Below are 23437 nucleotides of genomic sequence, written 5' to 3' on the forward strand. Positions count from 1 at the left end.
CTGAAGACACCTTGAATCCCAGCTTCCCTTTCTGCTCCTCCTGGGACACCCATGACTTTTGTTTTCTTTATTTGTGATAATCTTCACATGGTTGATTAGGGCACAAAGTGTCAAGGGCTACAGGACAGCGGATAAGGCTATTATTTGCACAAATGTTTTAAGCATAATTCGTTTTTTTATTAATTTTGTTGCATTTTGTGAGACAGTTTCATAGGCTCTGGGATTCCCCCAACTCCTACCCGTGTCCTCCCCCCATGGTGAATTCCTCCACCTTGGTGCAGTATTACAGTTCAAATTCAGTCAAGATTCTTTCATCGCAAGCATATAGCAAGCCTAGAGTGCAGCATCTTTTTGTCCAGATAAATTCAGCAGTTTCTTGGGGAGACCATCTGTGGTCTGAAGGTAGAGCTGGCAGAATATCATCCCGATCAATTGAAAGCCCCAGCACAACATCAACAACAATTTCCAACTTGATGGAATTGATTGACATGGTATTGAGTAATCAATATGCTAAAACAATGCAAGTCCTTAACCACATCCTGTGACTACTTCATTGACATTTCCATTTGTGTTTATGCACAGAACCGGTTGCTATACACCTTTAAGTAGCCATCGGGTACTATTCAGCTATCTCGTGTCTATATTTTCATTTGAGTATTTAGCAGTTTATAGTGTTGAAGCATAATTTTCCTGATTTTAGGATAGTGTAAACGGGCTTATAAATCTAACAAGGCCTTTGTCAACAGTTGAGGTGCAGAACAGTTTTAGGAGGGGTGTGCTGAGAAATCTGCAATACCCTAGTGAGGAGTAACTAATCATTTGTGTCCTACCTAGTAAGGTCTGTGTGGATCCACAGTGACCGTTTCCTGTCTGGTTCTAAGCTTTCCTTGTACTTCTGTGTCTATCTATTCTAGTTTTCTTTTTGTGGGGGTTGGTTGTGGGGGGAATCTGGAGCGACCCTGATGGTCCTTGCAAGAGAGGGTGGGGATCCAAGCTGGAACTAAGTAAGGACCAGAAAACGCTCCTCTGCCTAGTCCCGAAGGCAGTTTAGTGTTCTTCTGTTTCTGCAGACCACTCAGGGGTCCTGGCTGTTGTTGCGAGGACCTTGGATCCTGCAAGGAAGGAAGGATTTGTGCATCTTCGATCCCATGTAGTAGATCCCAACGGGGCTGGGTGACCTCGGAGTTCTCAGCCTCCAAAGGCACTCCAATTCCCCGTGTTCTCCTTGGCTGTTGGGATGAAGTCCTTGGTGCCCGTACTGATAGTCCTTTGTGAGGATCCGAGAGTCTTCAGGGTTCTCCCTCATAGTCTTGATGTCTTCCTCAGTTGACTGTGAGGTTGACCAAGGCTTTTGCTGCTTAGCAAGGAAGTCTTCAGTAACATTCATTGTGTTTCTGTCTCTTCTTTTCTCTTGGTCAGTGTACTTCAGGTTGTGAGATTCTTCTCCTTGGGGCAGGTTTCTAAGCTGTGTCACCCACAAGTCTACAATTTGATTTTTCTTGTTGTGGTTGGGATATGGCTCTTAGTTTGGAATTCCTTGTGCCACTCCCTCCACGAGTTCCAGGTCTGGGTTCTTATGTTAGATTTCCACGATGGTCTCCATAGCCCCAGCTCCTGATTCCCCACTCTCCACCTCCTGTGATAGCATGCTGAGGCTGCACCATTGTCTCTGCAACTTTTTTCCCGTTTTGAGTTGGAGCAGGTCCCAGGATTAGTGAGACATCAGGTGTCCTCTATAGCTAGGTTGTTGTTGGTGCTGATCTTGCCAGAGCCTGTTGGCTGTTAGGCCTGAGGGCCACATGTGCCTATTTTGGTCCATCCAGTGCCAAAGTCGGTATTCTTTCCCTGTGGGACCAGTGCAATGCACTGAGCTCAGTGAGTTCATCCCAGTTCAGCACATGCACAGCTCACTCTTGTCCCTACAGTCTTAAAGTCTTTCCACACTGGACAAAGTGGCACGTGATGTGCCACGTTCTTGATCTGCTGGCTATCAGGTTGAGGATTACCTGTACCTATCTTTTGATGGCACTTTGTTGCAGTTCACTCAACAAATGAGCCAGAAATGAGTTCACTCCCAGCTCAGTGCATGCACAGTCCTGTCCCATAGCCTTTGCCTCCCTATGTAAAATGACACCTGACTCGGCTTTATGGGGCAAACTGGGCTGTTAAATCCACCCTGTTCCCTCACTGCCCATCTGGGACGTACTGCTCTGTCTGCTCCTGCTCAAATCAAACTAGCCAGCAGAACGGGCAGTTGTTTGTGTGGGTTCACCTTCTGAGCTCCTTGTGAAAGTCCCTTCCCACCTTGTTGCTGGTGCAGTTCTGGCTGTCAGTGCTGTTCTGAAAGCAGCTGGGATATCGGTCTCTGCAACACCACACCGTTGTGTCCACTGCTTTCTTGCGTGTGACAGTCTCCAGGTCCCCCTCTGCTGTGATTCAGTCCTCTCCCATTTGCTGGAATGTGCCCTCTCTGCTTCACACTGGCTAATGTTTCTCCATCTGTTTCAACGTGTCCTTACGCTATTGCACCATAATTCCCCCCTTTAATGTACACACAACAGCTGCCTTTTATGTTTGCTTCGCTTAAGAGTTTGACCTATAGATTCTTCTACAGACGTTTGTTTCTCATTGCTTTTTTGTAAGCTTTGAATTTTCCACTGTATGCATGTGCCATGATCCATCGATAGGTTACTTGGCAATGTCACGTAGAACAAACAGTGCTTCTGAGAGTCACGTGGTACACAGACTCCCTTGAATTGTGTGAATGGCTGTATATTCACTCTCCAGTGACCACACAGCCAGAGCCAAGCCAGTCAGAAGCCAGGAGCTAGAAGCTTTGTCCAGGTCACCCACAGAGGTGCAGGGTCCCCAGGCTTTCGGCCATTCTCTGTGTCCTCCAAGACCACAAGTAGAGAGCTAGTTAGGAAATGGAGAAGCAGAAGACAAAGCAGCACCCATATAGAATCTTGGTGCTTGCAAGGTTAGGATTATCCAATTGAGCCATCATCACATCAGGAGCAGCATTGATTGATTATTATTATTAGTATTAGTATTAGTATTAAAAATGTATTTTTATTGCACAGCCAGATATTCAGAGAGTAGGAGAGTCAGTGAGGAGAATGTTACGTCCAATGATTCACTCCCCAAGTGAGCGCAACGGCCGGTGCTGTGCCAATCCGAAGCTAGGAGAGAGGAATTTCCATGAGGTCTCCCATGCAGGTCAGGGTCCCCAGGCTTTGGGCCATCCTTGACTGCTTTCCCAGGCCACAAACAGGGAGCTGGATGGGAAGAGGAGCTGCCGGGATTAGAACAAGCGCCCATATGGGATCCCAGCACATTCAAGGCGAGATCTTTAGCCACTAGGCCAAATCGCTGTGCCTACATTGATATATATTAAGCAAAAGGAGTCATAAAACAAGCTAGGCAACTGCTTTGTGGGGAAATGCTTTGTTCTGAGGGATATTTCATATATGCATGTATTTCTCTTCTTCAGAGGATCTTGAAAGCAGAAATGAGTTAGCAAAAGTCAAAGATGACCAGTGACCAATGGGATATCACTGTTAGTTCTCTGAACTTTTTTTTTTTTTTTTGAGATGGTTAAGATTGAGTGGATAGGACTGAAACATACACATACCCCAATGATGTTATAGGTCTATTGGGATTGTGAATTGCTTCTTGATTCAGTCTTGCTGGATTGTGTGTGTCCAAAAATCTATCCATGTCTACTAGCTCTTCTGATTTGTTGCTGTATAGTTGCTTGTGATAGTTCGTACTAATTCTCTGTGTGTCTGAGGTATCAGTTGTTATGTTTCCTTTCTGATGTCTGAGGCTATTGATGTGTATCTTCTCCCTCCTTGGTTTGACTCGTTGTGCTAGTGGGGAGTGTATTTTGTTGATTTTCTCAGAGAACCAGCTCTTTGATTCATTGGTCTGATGAACCGTACTCTTGGTGTCTATTTGGTTTATTTGCTCCCTCGTTTTGATGATTTCTTTTCGTGTAGTAATCTTGGGATTGCTTGCTGTTGTTGGTCTAGTTTCTCACCGGTAAGGATAGTGGATTTACTTGATGCTTTTCGAGTTTCTGAATGTAAGCATGGATTGAGATGAGTTTTCCTCTTCACACTGGCTTGATTGTGTCTCCTAAGTTTTGATCTGTTGTGTGGATGCCTTCATTGGTTTCAAGCAATGTTTAAATCTCCCCTTTGATTTCCTCTCTAATCCAGTGCTCATGTAGTAATGGGTTATTCAGAATGCATGTGTTTGCAAGTCTTCTTGGCTGTTTTGATTTCTTGGTCTCTAGCTCACTCCATGATGCATGGTATAATTTTGATTTTTGAACATTTTTGCTGAGGCTTGATTTGTGGCCTAAACATGGTCAGTGTCTGAGAACGTTCCATTCACTGATGAAAACCAAAAGTGTATTCTGTATCTGTAGGATGAAAAGTTGGGTAGTGAACCAGTACACATCACCCACTTGCGAATCTGAGCACCGGAACAGAGTGTGGATCAGGCCAGGTTCGGTCACAACACATAGCAGTTCTCCTCCTAGGCTTCTGGTGAACGCCCCTTGCCACCTTGTTGCTGGTGGGGTTCTGACTGCCAGTGCCATGCAGATCGCCACTTGCTGAATGCCGCTGGGGTACTGGTCCCTGCAACACCACAGCATTTTGTCTGCTGCTTTCCTGTGTCTGTCAGTCTCCAGGTGCCCCTCTGCTGTCATTCTGTCCTCTCCTAGTTCCTGGAATGTGGCCTTGGTGCTTCACACAGGCTAACATTCTTCTGTGTGCTGAAATGTGTCCTCAAGACCTTATTCCACCAGATCTTTTTTTTTTTTTAAGATTTATTCATTTTTTTGGAAAGCCAGATATACAAAGAGGAGGAGAGACAGAGAGGAATATCTTCTATCCGATGTTTCACTCCCCATGTGAGCTGCAACGGGCCGGTGCGCGCGGATCCGAAGCCGGGAACCTGGAACCTCTTCCGGGTCTCCCGCGCGGGTTCAGGGCCCCAAAGCTTTGGGCCGTCCTCAACTGCTTTCCAGGCCACGAGCTTGGAACTGGATGGGAAGTGGAGCTGCCGGGATTAAAACTGGCGCCCATATGGGATCCCGGGGCTTTCAAGGCGAGGACTTTAGCCGCTAGGCCACGCAGCGGGGCCCCTTCTAATTATATTGTTGACAATCTTTACATAGTTAATTACGGTAAAAATGTTCAGGGGGTATAGGGAAATGGGTAAGACTATTATGTCCATATTGTTTCCATCATGTATCTGAGGTAAAGGGGGATATTGAGGGAGAAGCCCCACCCAGTTTCCCACCCACCCCAGGTCTCGGATGTGGGGCATGCTCTGAGATCCTTGCTCATTTGGTTTTAATAGTTCACCAGTTATGAATCACTGCCAGTTTCGCCACTCCCAGCTCGGTGAGGTCTTTGAAGAATCCACTGATTGATAGAGTCTTCATTTGCCCAGTATTTCGCTGCCAACATACATATAGCTGAGGTGGTTGATTGACTTGTTCTGTCTTCTGTCTTTTCTTGGCTAGGGTTCTGAGTCCAGCATTTCAATTGGGGAGATCCCCAAAGAAACTTTGAGGTATTCTCAGACCAGATTCTTGTGTGTTCTAGCAAGCACAGGGCCCGGCACAGTCCGTCACCACGATCAGCTGGTGGTTTCAATTGCTGGGTTGGTTCTGGTTTCAGGCCCAACTTGCACTGGAACCAATGGGTGTTACAGTCCAGCTTGGTTCTGCCCAGCACGTACTTGGCCGTTACATCAACCAGTGGGAGCTGCAGCCTAGTCGGAGCGACCCACAATAACCCCCACCAGGCCCGCCCCTACCCTGGTTTGCCAGTATGTATAGCAGACTAGTCCAGTCTGTCCCACATCCCTTTTGGCTCTCTACTTGTCAATGGGTATTAAAGCTTAGTTCCATCTAACCAGCTCAACTATCCAGCCCTCACGGATGTTGTTGAGTGCCTCTCTGTCTAGCCACCCCAGCCTCCATCCTAGTTTTCATGCCCTCCCGTGGGAGTAGTGACCCAAGACGGGGGAACCCACTATTTCCCTCCCGGGTCTCTCTCAATCCCGGTTTATGCACTCTTCGGGTGGTTCTGTGGTTTGACTTGACAGAATTAGCTCCATTGCCCATTTTCTTGTGAGGTGCCGGAGTTGACACAAAAGTATGCTCTCATCCCCTGCCACATGCCCACAGACCTTCAGGCCCACTACGCTCTCAGCACCCACTTTCTGCTGCTTGCTCCAGGAAGTCTCAGTTCTCTTGGCACCTGGTATATATATTTCCTGTGGATGGTGCTGTGTAGGGGGAATGTCTTGGCAGATGGCTCATCTCATACAACAGAGCACCCTGGAGCACCACCTCCGTGCAGCATGCCTAAGAAGGCTCCCACTTTGTAATTCTGAGTGCTGCCCCCACTGTGTGGAGACACCATGGCTAGTTCTGGAACTGCTGGCCCTGGAACTGCTCTGGCCACTGCAGCCCATTTGGGGAATGAACCAACAAGGAGATCTTTCACTCCTCCTCTGTAAATTGGCCTTTAGATGAAACGGCCCAGTGCAGTAGACTAGTGGCTAAAGTCCTAGCCTTGCATATGCCATGATCCCATATGGGTGTCGGTTCTAATCCCAGCACTCCCACTTCCCATCCAGCTCCCTGCTTATGGCCTGGGAAAGAAGTCAAGAACAGCCCAAGTCCTTGGGACCCTGGACCTGCATGGGAGATCCAGAAGAGGCTCTTGGCTACTGGCTTGAGATCATCTCATTTCCGGTGATTGTGGGAGTGAATCAATGAACAGAAGATCTTCCTCTGTCTCTTCTCCTCTCTGTATATTGACACTCTAATAAAAATTAAAAATAAATCTTTAAATTTAAATAAGTAATTTTTAAAAAATATCAAGTAAAGGGCCCAGCAAGATAGCCCTAGTGGATAAAGTCCTCGCTTTGCATCCGCCGGGAACCCATATGGGCGCTGGTTCTAATCCTGGCAGCTTCACTTCCCATCCAGCTCCCTGCTTGTGGCCTGGGAAAGCAGTCGAGGACGGCCCAAAGCCTTAGGACCCTGAACCCGCGTGAATAACCTGGAAGAAGCTTATGGCTCCTCACTTCAGATTGGCTCACCGGCCAAGGCAGCCACTTGGGGAGTGAACCAGCAGACAGAAGATCTTTCCTCTCTGTCTCTCCTCCCTGTAAATCTGTCTTCCCAATAAAAATAAATAAATCTTTAAAAAATATATCAAGTGAAACTAAGTAGAACTACAAGTACAAACAGCTGGTGATTTGAAGCTGGAAGATAGGTATGTTAGAGAACATGTAAAAGCTATTGAGACTACAGAAACATTTAATAGTAACGGACTGGGCAACTGGACACAGAGCTGAATCAGACACGGACATCAAACCACTGTGAGACGCATGAGGACTGCCCACACGTGAGGACGGCTACAGAAGGAAACAATGGGAAGCCACTGTTACCCTTCAGAAGTGATAGACTGTAATTCCTTCAGCCCACCAGCTGGACATGTAACACGCTGCTGGTCCTCTAAATGCTAACCTCAGGATTACCAAGTGATTGGCGGATCTACTCCTGGGGATACATCTAAAACACCCGAAGGAGGGAACTCAAACAAAACACATCCAGGAACATTGTTCATGGCAGCATCAAGTACAAAGCCCATAAGGTCGGCACACGCAGGGTCAACACATACGCTACACACATACATGTGTTATCATTGGCACAGGAGGAAGAAGCGGACACACACCCATGTCTGTTTCTCTCTGGACGCACATATGCCTGTGAGAACTAAGCTGGACTGTGCCCATCTTCCTCCTTCACCAGCTCTGGCAACTTTAAGCCTTGACTGTGGGTCCAGGGGTACCCAGGAGGGGCTTCATTTCCACTCTCCCCTCTTTGGAGAAATAAGCAGACTGAGGTCCAGGGTGCCCCCCAGCTGCAGAGCCACAGAGGAAGCTGGGGTGGGGCCCGGCACCCCTTCAGACTGGCTGCTTTCTGCTCTCTCCCAGGCCAACAAATCTGGACACAAGGGTGCCAGTTTCCTTTCCCCTCGGCTGCCAGGAGGCCGATCCCTGGAGACTTTGGACCCCACGGCAGCTGGAATGTCTGCACCAGGGGACCGTGCTTTCAGTGGGGCAGGCAGGGAGCTGCTCTGTGGGCTCAGACCCCTGACCTCTGTCCAAGCGGCAGTGACAGCTGGACACCAACTCGTCATTGCCACAACCTGTAAGCTGAAAGCACTCGTCTCTACAGACAGCATGAGTGAGTTTCAGACAGGTTCCCTGCCTTGTCCACCGTCCCCCCAGACACACCCTGATCGTGGACCCCTCATGCTGGGCCAGCTGGATGTGATCTTTGTCCTGTGGATATGTGCTGGTTCATATCATGTCAAAGGGTCATTTCTCTTCCACAAGTCCTCTTGAATTTGTCAGTGTGATTCTTACTTGGACGGATTTATAATTTGCATAGTTTTATGAGAGTGCATTTTTACATCAAAACAAACTGTTCTGTATCCCCAATCTATGTCACTACGTTCAGCTTCCTTCTAGCATTTTGTTGGGCATTCCTTTCACTGAATAGATTAAAAAGGAAAAAGAAGATTAACTTTTGCTTGTTGCCAGAATGAAGAGACTTTTTCTCTAAGCATGTTAAAAGGGCATTCCTCTTTTTTTTTTTAAAGATTTTATTGTTATTGGAAAGCCGGATATACAGGGAGGAGGAGAGACAGAGAGGAAGATCTTCCATCTGATGTTTCACTCCCCAAGTGAGCCGCAACAGGCCGGTACGTGCCGATCCGAAGACGGGAACCAGGAACCTCTTCCGGGTCTCCCACGCGGGTTCAGGGTCCCAAAGCTTTGGGCCGTCCTCGACTGCTTTCCCAGGCCACAAGCAGGGAGCTGGATGGGAAGTGGAGCTGCTGGGACTAGAACCGGCGCCCATATGGGATCCGGGGGCTTTCAAGGGGAGGACTTCAGCCGCCAGGCCACGCCGCCGGGCCCAAGGGCATTCCTCTTAAAAACAAACAAAACCTCGTGTTTGCTCAACATTCATCCAACTCTTGTTAAACTTAGTAAGTGTCCAGCCGGCCTGGCAGCCAAGTTTGTGAGCTGTAAACCTCACCCAACTGCAGCCCCTTGGCCTGGGCACCTTTCCGGGGGCTGCAACTTCCGGCTGGACGTGGAGGTGGCACAAGTCTTGCTTGTCCTTGTTTGCCAGTAGTGAACGCACAGGGACAGCCACCTGCACCTTCATGGGCGCATCCCCAGTGAACAGGGTGGTGCAGCCCCTCCACACGGGGTTTAGGAAAGGCTGGTCACGCTGCAGGGTCCCCAGGGGCTCCCCTGGAAAGTTTCATGAGCATACCGCATTCTGCATTTGGGGAGAGGATTCCCACCCACCCACCCCGCAACTTTTTAAGAACAAGTGGGCGAGGATGCCGCGCTACAAGTTCTTCAGACCAGAAAGTGGGAAGTCACTGTCCTAGGCTCCCGCTTTTTAGAATCGTCATTTCTCAAAGGGATGCTGGACTGTCTGACATTGTCTGTACTAGCAATGTCGGGGCACCCTTAAACAGCAGACTGATGGAATTGTAACGCCTATGAACAGTTGTGACATTAAGGGGATTGGCAATTGGAGATTGGAAATTGGGGGAAGGGGAATCCCAGACTACACAGAATTGTGCAATAAACTTCAAAAATAAAAAATTAAAAACTGTCATTCCTGTCCAGCCACCAGCACCCATCAGCCACGGGCGTTCTGGGGGTCTCCTCTGAGGGGGCCTTCTGGGGGCTTGAGTGTGTGTGTTCTGACGTTCCCAGTCTGTTCTGAGGTTCGTGCAGTCACTTGGATGATCTAGAAGGTACAACTTCACTTCTCCCCGGACGGCACAGCCCCTCCACCCGGCTCACAGTCGTGGGCCTGGGGCTGGCGATCCGAAGCTACCCCGGCGCCCCCGGCACACAACCCCGCCGGCCCCACCGGCCCCCGACGCCCCCGGCCCTCAGCGGGGAGCGCAGGCCCGGCCGGCGAGGAAGGCCGCACAGCCCTGTGGGAAACGCAGTCCCGGACCTGCCAGGGAGCTACGCGCGGCGGGTCGAGACTGCCAGCACCCTCCTGCGCAAGCGCACTTCGCCCTTCGTGCTTGTTCTCGCATGCGCGCCGTCCCTTGCGGGGGCCCTCGCTTCCTGTCCGAGCCTGTGCGTCCCCGGGTCACCGGCGTCCCTCGTCCCCGGGCTTCGGCCTCCGGTGGGCGACGACCACGGAGCCTGCGGGGTCGGGCCTGACCAGGCGGGCGCGGCGCTGTGCTGGCCAGGCGGAGGCTCGCGTGGTGGCTCCGGAGCCCACGACTGTGAGCCCGGCGTCCCCGGCGTGCAGGGACGGTGAGCCCAGGGCGAGCGGGCAGGCAGGGTCCCCGGAGCTCCTGGCGGGGTCGGCCGTGGCCACCGGGGCTCGGCGTGGCGGGGAGCGTTGGGGTCACTTCCGAACCCGGTGCAGGCCGGCTGCACCTTGCAAGGCGGAGGGGTGCCGGGGAGCCAGGGCCTGCGCTCCCCGGAGGGGTCCAGGGTGTCCTTGTCCACCCGCGCCCGAGTCCACCCTTGTGCAGAGGGAGCTTCGGAGGGCTGTGGCCGGCCACCTCTGTTGGTAGAGTTACGTTTCTTAATGAAGATGCTTTTCAGCAGCTCAGGTTGGTGCAGTGCCTGCTATGAGGTTTCGCCGAGCCTCCTGGAGGTTTTCTGACCTCGGGTGCTTAGGGCAGGACACCAGCAGCGGGAGGGGTTCTGTGTGTACCCCCCGGGATGTCTGGAGCTCCAGCGGCCTGGACCGTGAAGGTGCCCACGTGTGAGTGCTCCTGCACGGACAGCACCCTCGGGCTCCTGCAGCCCCTGCCAAGGGCCAAGGATCACATCTCCCACTGGGTGTCCCTGTGCAGCTTTCTGGGCTGGTCATCGTGGGGAGAGCCTGTGTGCACGGGCCACGACCCCTCACCCCCACCCCCATAACGATGCATCCTGGGTTTTCATCCCCAGATCTGCCCACGCGTTCTCTTTCTCCACATTTCCCCAAGAGCAGCGGAAAATGAGTAAATCCCTGGTGAGTTTTTGTGTTCTTGCATTTGTTTTCTGCTTTGATTTGCAGTAGATGCTGGGAGGCGAGGAAGCGCACAAACCTTAGATAGGAAAGTGGAAACAGGTGGAAGATTCAGTTGGACACGAAGCAGGAGTGGGCCGCACCTAGTACTGGGATCTTTGGGAATCCTTTGAGGGTTCCTCCAACCAGGCCACGGGGTCTGTGCCGTGTCCATGGCGTTCAGAGTGGAATGCTGATGGTGAGCGGCAGGCAGAGCTGGTGCTGCCTCCCCTGCGTGCCTGTGGACAGCCTTCCTGAGCCTCCGCTTGCTGCCTTCCTACCAGGGAGGATTCGGGGCCGGAGTAGCATTTCCTGGGGACTGAAGCAGTGCCCGTCACATGGACGCCTCCTTTCCCTGGGTTCCATCCAGAGCCAAACCCTGGCTCGCGGGCACAAGTGGCCCCCTCACGCCCATTGGAGTAGCACAGCTCCTGGCATGGACTGCCCCCGATAACAGTGCCCTCCTTCCCCACTCCTGGCTTGCAGGGTAGCCCGTGCTCCTGTGCCCACCGCGGTGAGGGCTCCCGTGTCCGACACTGGGTCGGCAGGGTGCCAGCCCTTGCCGTGGCGTCTCCCTGCAGTGGCCCTGAGTCTGAAGACGTCGGCCTCCTTCATGTGATGCTCTGCCCTTGGCTCACAACCCCTTTACATTGTTAGGAAATTTTTGTATGTGAGAGACAGATCTGCCTACAGGACCCAGGGCTGGGCAGGGCCACACCCAGGAGCCGGGAACAGCGTGCAGGTCTCACACAGGTAGCAAGGACTGAGTGACCTGAGCCCGCACTAGCCCTCAGTACCCGTGAGCAGAAAGCTGGAGTAGCCTGAGGCCAGGCCTGACCGGGGTCCCTTGGTGGGCAAGCGTCCAGGACCCAGAGACTGTAAGCTCCGAACAGAAGAAGGCGGGTTACATTTAAAGAGAATGTCTCTGGAGTATTTTTAACCTGAGAGATTCTAGCTGAAAACAGTCATCGGTCTGCCATGGTTACATCATGCACACGTGTGGTCTTAGGCTTCGACGTCACTGCTCTTACTTGTATCCACTCTTGATCATGGAATTCTCCTGTCGATTTTTCCTGAATCAACGACTTCCTTCACATTGCTCGTGGGGGTCTAAGATGACCCCCTTTGCCAAGCTTGGACTGCCCGGGACACACCCCCGGCAGAGGAAGTCAGACTTACTTGTGTTAACAGTGAGTTACAACCCTCAGGCCGACATCTTCAGACTCAGGGCCACTGCAGGGAAACGCCACGGTAAGGGCTGGCACCCTGCCGACCCAGTGTCGGACACAGCAGTGTGTGAACTTGCCTGCCTCTCTGCTTGTCGTCAGGGTGCACGTCACAGCTGGGCTGCCAGAGGCGAGGACAGATGGAGCTGCAGGCACCCTTGTCGCCTGACAGGGCAGCCTGGGCCAGGACCAGCACCTACCCACTCTCCGCTTTCCCAGGCTGGCCACGCTGGCTGCCTGGACACTCGGCACCTGGAACCAGAGAGCCGTGTGGCGTCCTGGAGACCTGTCCACGGATAAATCCTGAAATCTTCAGTCAGAATCATGGCCTTTCGTGCCCGCCTCCTGCAGCACTCCCATCTCCACGTTCTGTTGAAATCGTTGGAACCTTCTGCTTTTACCGTTTCCTAACCTTTGCTTGGCAATTGCTGGAGCTTAGTCGTGTTTCCCTCACACCTCCATGTTGTATGGTCCTGCTGTGAGGAGTGGTAAGGTTAGGGTCAGTGATAACAGTATCAGTGGTAAGGAGGGATGGCCTTCAGAAGTGCTTCCCGTGGGCTAGCCTGAGGCTGACACTGTGATACATGAGGGAGACCACTCTCCGCCTCAGGTCTGAGGGGGTGACACTGAGGGAGACACTGCCTGCTGTGAGCACAGCTGATGGGACCGCTGAAGGAACAGCCGGGCGCATTTGCAGGCATGTGTTCTGCCCTCAGGAGAGGAGAGGACAGGGAGCTGAGTCCCAGCTGGGGCAGAGGGCCAGCCAGGCCACACGCCTCCTGAGCCTTCACGTGGCCGGCTGTGGCAGACCTGCTGTGGGCCCACCTTGCTGTAAAGTCAACTAGACCCTGGCTGCCTGGCCTGCTTATAGCCTTGGTGACTGCAGCGAATACTGCAGACTGGCTCCCAGAGGAGCGAGTTGGAGCAGCAGCAGAACATCAGGCAGAATGAGCCTGGAGCGTGCATGTCTGCAGGAGAGGCGTGGGTGGGGAGCAGCAGTTAGGAAGCATTAGCTTAGATGGCGGCACAGTGAGTCGCCAAACCAGAGGCATAGTGTCGGAGCAGGAAGGAGCATGGACAGGATGGACAGGGGCAGAGTGCCAGGCCCCTCCAGCATCCAGCCGATCGGGGAGGACGGGAAGATGGGCAGGGACAGAGTGCCAGGCCCCTCCAGCATCCAGCCGATCGGGGAGGACGGGAAGATGGGCAGGGACAGAGTGCCAGGCCCCTCTAGCATCCAGCCGATCGGGGAGGACGGGAAGATGGGCAGGGACAGAGTGCCAGGCCCCTCCAGCGTCCAGCCGGCCGGGCAGGAGGGAGCCAGCAGAGGGCACGGAGTCGGAGTGGCTTGGCAGGTGGAGGGAAGCCAGCGCTGCAGACATGCTGGAATCCAAGGGGCGGGTCCTCAGAGCAGCAGTGCACCTGGGGCCAGCTGTGACGTAGAATGTGTGCCACAAGGTCTCCTCCCCAGCGAGCATGGCGATGTCTCCATGCACCTTTCCCGTATGTCCCACTTGGCGTCTCACTGCCGTTGCAGGGGCCCGTGTCGTTCAAGGACGTGGCCGTGGGCTTCACACAGGAGGAGTGGCAGCAGCTGGAGCCGGTGCAGAGGAGGACTTACCGGGAGGTGATGCTGGAGAACTACAGCCACCTCGTGGCCGTGGGTGAGGAGCACCGCCTTCTCCGTTGCTAACCATGTGGGGCTTCTCAACGGGTTCGCTTAGATTCTAGGACAAATGTGACTGCTGGGGCTCCAGGCCACACTGTTGGTCCTGACTCCCAGCTAGAAGACTCTGTTTTGTTCTCTGCTACAGCCCGTGCAGCAGTGCCCTTCCCACATGGCAGTGACCTTGGAGCCGGGCAGCCAGGCTCAAAGTCTCGTTTCTTGTGAACAGGGTATCACATGGTCAAACCTGACGTCATAACCAAGCTGGAGCGAGGAGAAGAGCCTTGGCTAGCGGAAGAGCTGCTTCAGCCCTATCCAGGTGTGTTCACGGAGACGGTGAGGGGCTGCCCGCAGGTGCCTCCCAGAGTCGCTGTGATGGCCCGAGGCCCTCAGCGCTTGACTTGAGGTCATTACCTTGATGGCTTCAGTACCTACCTCCCTCTCCAGAGAGTTCCTCGGCCCCCATAACAAGAGCTATTCCAGAGCATAGCTGTGCTGCTCACTCCTCAGAATCACAGTCGGCTGCCCTCTGCCAAACCTTGGGTTCTTGCTCCCTCTGCTTTTTCGGTAACACAGCATCATAATTCCGCTGGCGTTCAGAATTCTGTCACAAAAAAACCATGTGTGTAATTCTCTTGTCCTCCATTTTTCCACTTAGTGTGAAGTGTCTTGGACTTAATTCTCTCCCCTCTTCTGCTTCTGACTTCTCTTTCTCGGAGGTTTGTTTCCTCAACCCTGCTTGAGCTGGGAGAGTTCCCCTTGACAGCCGAGCCGGCCCTGAGATCCAGCCCTGTGACAGCAGTGCGTGGTTGCCCCCTTGCCCAAGGGCTCGTTTCCTCTGACTGGTTTGCGGTCCTGTTCCCAGTGCCTGTGAGAGCATCCTGTCCCAGTAGATGCTCAGCAGGGGTCACAGGTGAATGCCCTGTTCACGCTCTGCAGAGCGGCTGAGGGATCTCTGCTGTATGCTGGGAGTTCGTCAAAGGCCTCCTCCTGGGCTTGTGTTTATTTGAGGGACAGAGGCGAACACAGGAGCGCTCCCATCTGCTGGACCTGCGGTAGCTAGGCATTGAATGAGGCCGAAGCTGGCAATTCTCTCCAGGTCTCCCATATGGATGGTGCAAACCCAGTACTCTGAGCCGTTGTTGCTGCCTCTCAGGGTCTTCATTAGCAAGAAACTATAGCTGTGCATTAAACCCAGGTATTCTAATTTGGAATATGGGCAGTATTTCTTCTAAAAAAATCATGTATTTGAAAACATTACAGAGAAAGGGAGAGACAGAGCTACATCCACTGACTCACTCCCCATTGGGCACAGCAGTGGAGACTGGGCCTGGCTGAAGCCAGGAGATTTGTCCCCATCTCCCACATGAATGGCAGGGGTCCAGGCCATTAGTTGGATCAGAAGTGGGGCAGCTGGGACTTGAACCAGCGCCCACACGGGATGTCATCTTGAGGTGACTTTGCCCACTCCACTGCAACATCGGCCAGGACATGGGCAGCCTTGGTTGGCATCTCAGCCACTAGGCCACATGCCTGCTCCTCTTTGTTTGCCATGTCTGCCAGCATGCTGCAGCCTGTGCCCTGGTCTGAAAAGGTAAGTGTGGGTTGTCTCCCCAGCTCATCTGGTCCAGGGCTGCTGGTGTGTCCTCTTCCCAGCTTCCCAGCTTCCCAGCTTCCCAGCTTCCCAGCTTCCCAGCAGCTTCCACGTCCCTGGAGTGGGCTGGGCTTCGTTCAGGCTAAGCTCAGTGTTCCAGCCTTTCCTGGAAGTTCGTCCTGACTCTGCTTACCTACCCTACTGCCTTTTCTCTCTCAGTATCAGTTCCACCTGGGAGTAATACTTTTTAAAAAGAGTATGTCTGGCCAAAAATGTGTCGTTTGGTAGGATATGCATTTTACTTGAGCTATTTCGCTCTCCCTCACTGTGGCATGCCATGCAGACATTCATGATTATCTTAGGAAAAAGAACTTTACGTGGCTATACACTTAACTTTTTTTTTTTTAAAGATTTATTTCTTTTTATTGGAAAGGCAAATATGTAGAAAGATCTTCCATCCACTGGTTCACTCCCCAACTGACTGCAGTGGCCGGAGCTGAGCCGATCCAAAGCCAGGAGCCAGCACCTCCTTCCAGGTCTCCCACGCGGGTGCAGGGTCCCAAGGCCTTGGGCCGTCCTCGACTGCTTTCTCAGGCCAGAGGCAGGGAGCTGGATGGGAAGCAGCATCCATTTGGCAAGGATGTAGCTACTAGGCTATCACGCTGGGCCCGTTGTTGTTGGGGGTTCTTTTTGTTGTTTTTTAAATGCCCACATGACTCAGATTGAGAACAGCCTGTCTGATTTCTGTTCAAGAGTTTGAAGCAGAGACAAATTTTGGATCAGAGTGCAGCATGCACCCAGTAATGTGAAACCTGGCATTGACGTGGCTGACCTCCCGCTGCAGGCGGAGTCTGAACGCCCAAGCCACTGTCCAGAAAGATTTATTGTTATTGGAAAGTCAGATATACAGAGAGGAGGAGAGACAGAGCTGATTCACTCCCCAAGCGGCCGCAATGGCCAGAGTTGAATAGATCTAAAACCAAGAGCCAGGAGCTTCTTCCAGATCTCCCACGCAGGTGCAGGGTCCCAAGGCTTTGGGCCGTTCTCAACTGCTTTCTCAGGCCACAAGCAGGGATCTGGGTGGGAAGCAGGGCTGCGAGGATTAGAAGCAGCACCCATATGGGATCCTGGAAGTTGTGCAGGGCCTGGTGCGATAGCATAGTGGTTAAAGTCCTTGCCTTGCACGTCCAGGATCCCATATGGGCGCCAGTTCTAATCCCAGCAACCCCACTTCCATCCAGCTCCCTGCTTGTGGCCTTGGAAAGCATTCAAGGACGGCCCAAAGCTTTGGGATCCTGCACCTGCATGGGAAACCTGGAAGAAGCTCCTGGCTCCTGGCTTCAGATTGGCGCAGCACCAGCTGTTGCAGCCGCTTGGGGAGTGAACCATCTGACAGAAGATCTTCCTAGCTCTGTCTCTGCTGCGCTCTGTATGTCTGACTTTCCAATAAAAATAAAATAAACCTTAAAAAAAAATAAGTTGTGGGCTCGGCAGCGTGGCCTAGTGGCTAAGGTCCTCGCCTTGATCCCATATGGCTGCTGGTTCTAATCCCGGCAGCTCCACTTCCTCTCTGTCTCTCCTCCTCTCAGTGTATCTGACTTTGTAATAAAAATTTAAAAATAAATCTTTAAAAAAAAAAAATAAGTTGTGTATAATTGAGGGCTGGTAGTTAAGCAGTGAGACACGGAAAGGCCTGTGGACACCATGAGCAGGGACAGGGCCACTCAGAGACCTCGGCACACAGGGACAGTGCCTGGTGGCCTGCAAGGCCTCTGCCTCCTGGACCTGGTGCCGGGGGGAGAGCTGTGCCTCCCCTGTGGCAATGCCCATGAGCTGCAGTGTTCACAAGCAGCTTGACTTTCTCACAACTGAGCAGTTCTGGAAAAATTGTGAGTTCGGGTGGTGAGAGACCTTGTTTGTGAGACTTGTGTCCCCGTTCTTTGTTGGTATTTTGGCAGAGGATTCAGAAGTGCTAGGTGCTGGAGTCTGGAGTGGCCGTGGTTCACTCAGTGTGGGTGACGGAACACAGGTTTATCCGGAGGTTCCTGAGTAAAAACAGGTCACCATTTGAGAAGTAAGTTCTGAAGGATCTGGTGTACTCCGGAGAAGGAAGCACATGAGAAGTAGCAGGTGGTGTAAGTCAGGACACAGCTGGCGGTGGAAACCATCAGGAGGCTGAAACCAGGAGAAGTGATAGGAAGCTTACCAAGAAAGCATTGTGGGGCAAACTGCTCTGAGCACTCGGCTTTGACTGAGGCTGGTGCTGGCATCTGCAGTCAAGTACAGAGAGCTGTTAAGTGGCTTGCCTGACTCTCCTCACCAGAGTTCATGCTGCACTGTCTAAACAGGAGCACACGCAAGTTCACGGTCAGGATGAACTCAGGGGTCAGTCATAGCATCATTTGTGTAGAGTGTCCAGCCCAGCATTGTGGCAGAGAGGGTTACATCACCCTTGGAACATCCTGTATCTGAACCCCCGTTCCATTCCTGGCAGCTACACTGATCCAGCCACCTGCCAGTGAGCCTGGAAAGGCAGGGGATAATGACCCAAGTATTTGGGCCCTTGTCAAACAGTGTGGCAAACGGAACTAATCCCGGCTTCAGCCTCGCCCAGATTTGGTTTTTGTGCCATTCGGGGTATAAACCAGTGAATGAAGGTATCTTTCTCCTCCCTCTCACTGTGCCTTTCAAATAGGCAAATTTTTTATAAAACTAAAAAGATTATAAGAAATCTACCACTTTTGAAAAGGTGGTGCCTGTATTGTGTTTTATGCTTGCCATGGGACAGATATCCCTACATACTGCTTCCGCGTGAAGCCTACTTAAAGTCACAGTTCTAGGGCTCTTCCTTGAATGATGAAGTAGTTGGCACTACTTGGGACGGAAAGAAAGCAAAATAGTCGGGAAAGAGGTACACTTGTAGAAGTACGACCATAGAAAAGACTAGTGTGGTGACCGCTTCTTGGCCTGTGCTCCGTTTCTGCGAGTTGTCACGGAGTTAGGTGTCAGGTGCCAGTCTGCTTCCAGAATGAACCCCTGCCTGGAGTAGCTTCCGGCCGTCCTCGTCTGGCACACTCCTGGTCAATGCCTGCCGTGCGGAGTCCCCTGTCAGCCAGTCACAATCTTCAGTGTGCCAGTCATCGCTTCATGTCCGTACTTTGCTCTCTCTACCCCCTCTTGAATAAAATACTGTCAGTAGTAAGGATGAGAGGCAATTTAGGTTTTGTCACTTTGATTCTGCATTCCCCACCCCTGGAAAAGTGTGTCCGTGTGTTATTCTGAACAGGCAAATGAGGGGAAAGGACATTTGCAGTTATGCAGCTACCGTATGACGAGCTGCTTCTGTTCGGACATGTACAAAAGTTGTTTAATTGTACCTTTGTCTAGATGAAGTATGGCAAGCTGGTGGTCTGCTGGGGAAAGTCTTAGAACGTGAAGATAAGCATTCAGAGGCAGCCGTGTTCAACAGCAGCAAAGCCCTGGCCGAGGAGGGAGAGAGAGTTCCTGGTAAAACTGCTGTCCAGGTGAAGCCTGTTGCTCCAGCAGGTGCAGCCGCTCCGTGTGACTCAGAGTGTATCAGCAGTGATGGAAGCTATGCAAGAATGAAGCTTGATGAGTGCAGTGGGTGTGAGAAGCCAGTCCTCCACATTAAGCGTGAGAAAACTCAGCTAGAAGATACATCCTGTAGATTTAATCAAACTGGAGAAGCCTACACTGTAAATGAAGAAAACATTTATCAGAAAATTCGTGTTTTGGAGAAACCTTTTGAATTTGTTGAATGCCAGAACGCATTCCAAAAGGGTACAGTGTTCGATCATCACATGGAAGAGAAGTCCTACAACTGGAATGAATCGGAATTAGCTTTTCTGCAAATGTCCAACCTCAGTGTCCATCAGAGAGCCCATGTGGCAGTGAAGCCCTACGAATGCCGTGAGTGTGGGAAATCCTTCTGCAAGAAGTCCAAGTTCGTTATCCACCAGAGGACTCACACGGGAGAGAAGCCTTACAAATGCACTCAGTGCGGGAAGTCCTTCTGCCAGAAGGGCACCCTCACCGTGCACCAGAGGACCCACACAGGGGAGAAGCCCTACGAGTGCAGTGAGTGCGGGAAGAACTTCTACCAGAAGCTGCACCTCATTCAGCACCTGCGCACCCACTCGGGAGAGAAGCCCTACGAGTGCAGCTACTGTGGCAAGGCCTTCTGCCAGAAGACCCACCTCACGCAGCACCAGAGAACACACTCAGGAGAGAGGCCCTATGCTTGCCGTGACTGCGGCAAGACCTTCTCACAGAAGTCGGCACTGAACGACCACCAGAAGATCCACACAGGCGTCAAACTCTACAAGTGCAGTGAGTGTGGGAAATGCTTCTGCCGCAAGTCCACCCTCACCACTCACCTGAGGACACACACAGGAGAGAAGCCCTACGAGTGCAACGAATGTGGAAAGTTCTTCTCCCGCTTGTCCTATCTCACTGTCCATTACAGAACCCATTCTGGAGAGAAGCCCTACGAATGTAACGATTGTGGGAAAACCTTCTACCTGAATTCGGCTCTCATGAGACACCAGAGGGTGCACACCGGAGAAAAGCCCTATGAGTGTAATGAATGTGGGAAATTATTCTCCCAGTTGTCATACCTCACTATCCACCACAGAACTCACTCAGGAGTGAAACCCTATGAATGCAGTGAGTGTGGAAAGACCTTCTACCAGAACTCCGCTCTCTGCAGGCATCGGAGAATACACAGAGGAGAGAAGCCCTACGAATGTTACGTATGCGGAAAGTTCTTCTCCCAGACGTCATACCTCACCATCCATCACCGAATTCACTCGGGAGAGAAACCCTATGAATGCAGGGAGTGTGGGAAAACCTTCTGCCAGAACTCAGCCCTGAACAGACATCAGAGGACACACACAGGAGAAAAAGCCTACGAGTGCTACGAGTGCGGGAAGTGCTTCTCTCAGATGTCCTATCTCACCATCCATCACCGAATGCATTCAGGAGAAAAGCCCTTTGAGTGCAATGAGTGTGGGAAAGCCTTCTCACGGATGTCATACCTCACTGTGCATTACAGAACTCATTCAGGAGAAAAACCCTATGAATGTACTGAGTGTGGGAAAAAATTCTACCACAAGTCAGCATTCAACAGCCATCAGAGAATCCACAGAAGAGGGACAGGGAACGTGATTGATGTGGCAAGGCTCCTCTGACGTGAGAGAACCTTTCATCGTCCAGTCAGCCCTCCACATCCGTGGGTTCCACGCTCATTGATTTAGCCAACCAAAAACATGACACAAAAGGACTTCCATCTGTGCATGCGCAGATGTCTTCCTTGTCAGTGTTCCCTGAACAATAGACTATACAAGCTATTTACATAGTATTAGATATTGTAAATAATTGAGAGATGAATTAAAGTATCTGGCAAGATGTATTCAAGTTACATGCAACTATTAACCAAGGGACTTGAGTATCTGCAGGTTCTGCTCCCCGCAGGGGCTCCTGGAAGCAGTCCCTGTGGGCGCCAAGTGATGGCATGTGAGCAAGTGTACGAAGCCGTGGTATACTAATTAGATCCATCAAGAAACTTACAGGGTGGGAGCCACCTGACTCATAAAATACCAGACTGACCAGGAGTGAAAAAAAAAAAATCTCCCAGTATTCAAAGCCTTGGAGTTGAACTGCTTTCCACGCCAGGGAATCCATAACCAAAAGTCTCAGTTCAGGAATGTGGAAGACACTTTCAGAAATTGTTCATTGCCAAGAGACAGGTTTCTGATACAGCAAATGTTTTATACGTACATATCTATGCTAAACAAACAAAAGATACCCACCCTGAGTACATGCACTCTTGGTGTAATCAGGCCAGCCAATCAAGTCAGCAGCATCAAAATCCTATGTAAACAGTTTGCAAAGAATATTGGACTTAATATTTTGGGGGTATTTTGTTTGCTTCATAGTTCATTACATTGCAGAAGGTTTATGTTTGGTTTGACCCACATTTGAAAAAGCACTGTATCCTTATTAGAGTAACTTGTAACCCATACGGTGAGCTTATCCATTCTAACTCGCAACTCCATATTAATATCTTAGTGTGCAGCCCACTGCAGTAATACTAGATAGAAAGTTTGCTTGTACTCGTTGCTGGCATTTATCACTGCAGCTGATCGTTGCTAGTGGAGTATGGTACCCATAAAGAAGCCAGTATTTTTTAATGATGTTTCCAACTGTGTATGAGTTAGAAGAGTCGGGGCCTGGGGTGGCCTTCACTCCATGACATCCTGTTTCTGTGGCTGCTCCCTGCTGGGCTTCACTACTTACACAGAGCACACAGGCCGTGTGACAGGTCTGTTTTAAACATGCTGGTGTTTGTAAACTCTTCTGTTGCTTCCCATCACCAAGTGGATGGAGAACATGACACGCGGCTTTGTTGCAGCACGTGGAGTGACTCCCTAGTGCCTGCTTTGCTGGCCGAGGTTCTTAGCCATCTTTCCTCACAACCTGCCAGCTTCCTGGAGCACTGAGAAGCATGTCTAAGTGTCAGCACTTGGCTTAGACAGGTCCCAGAACCCAACTCCAGACAGGCAGTGTCCACGGCAGTTCTGGACAGTCTCAGGTTCAAAGGTGGAACGAGGTCTTGCATGAACAGTCTCGTCTGGTAATGTCTTCCAGCAGTGGACTGAGCGGAAGGGACCTGAGCGACGGCGTCCAGCCACCACACTGCCAGGCTGTCCAGGCCTCCTCTGCGCGACTTCTGTGAAACACCAAACTTGATTTTTCACCCAGTTGATTTAGAACTGTTTTATTAGTAGTTACTGAAGACATTCTGATAGTTACACTTTCGTAGGATTTATGCAATTTTGAAGTGGATTTTAGAGAATTCAATATTTTGAGGGGTCAAAACATTTATTTTATGTAAACTGAGCATTGGAAATCAACTTAAACAAACGTGTGTACTTCCTCTGTCATATCACTGGCCTGTGAAACGACCGTTGAACCCAACAAGGGGTACGTCCCTTTTTCCAATAATGCGGTAAATTTTGCAGTGATTTGAATTATTCCTGGACCACTGCTGCAGTATTAGTTGTCAGCACAGCCTAAACATGTGCACTTCTAAATGATCAGCTAAGGTCTGTCCCATCTGAGTACCTTCCCACTTAACTGAAATTCCTCGTATTTAAGCCACATGTGGCGCCTCTGCTTTGTTGCTCAGTGTTAAGGTGTGCCAGGCAGCAGGCGCTAGGACTCTGGTAGGCCAGAAATCCACGGTACACTTGCTACAATGATGTCCACAAAAGTTTCCAACGCTGGTGTGCTAGCTTCATTACACAATGTATGTTAATACTGGGGCCACCTGAAACCAAAGACTTAACACACTCTTCCCTGTAGCGCCCAGCTGTGCTGTCCAATCAGGTCCTCCCGATTAGACTGTGTAAGCCACATGAGTGCTGCCAAGCTAACTGGCAGCTTTGTAGAATGCCTCTGGGTAGAAAAGAATGAAACTCAAAAGGAAATAAACTTTTTAAATTATGTTGTCTTAGTCATTTTATGATGGGGCTCACACATTAGAAATCAGTTGTTCTTGCCTGGCTGTATTTAAACTAGAGAACTAGCACAGATGGTGGCTGGTCCGCTTGGCGCTGCCACAGAGATGCCATCAAAGCGAGCACCACCGTGGGCCCAGAGGACCACAGGCGTGGCTGGGAGTAATGGGGGAGGAGGGGCACACAGGCAGAGTGAGCACCATGGGCCCAGAGGACCACAGGCGTGGCTGGGAGTAATGGGGGGGGGGGAGGGGCACA

General features: G+C 51.3%; 1 protein-coding gene across 1 annotated transcript; it reads left to right on the top strand.

Annotated features, from left to right (window-relative positions):
* The first annotated feature begins 11050 nt into the window (after positions 1–11050).
* ZNF12 (zinc finger protein 12) lies at positions 11051–21347 on the top strand. The gene is made up of 4 exons (XM_004599270.2): positions 11051–11116; positions 13916–14042; positions 14274–14363; positions 19026–21347. The coding sequence occupies exons 1-4, from the start codon at positions 11102–11104 to the stop codon at positions 20846–20848; spliced, it is 2055 nt and encodes a 684-aa protein (XP_004599327.2). The 5' UTR covers positions 11051–11101; the 3' UTR covers positions 20849–21347.
* Positions 21348–23437: the final 2090 nt, after the last annotated feature.

Source organism: Ochotona princeps, chromosome 24, assembly GCF_030435755.1.
Source record: "Ochotona princeps isolate mOchPri1 chromosome 24, mOchPri1.hap1, whole genome shotgun sequence".
NCBI lineage: Eukaryota > Metazoa > Chordata > Mammalia > Lagomorpha > Ochotonidae > Ochotona > Ochotona princeps.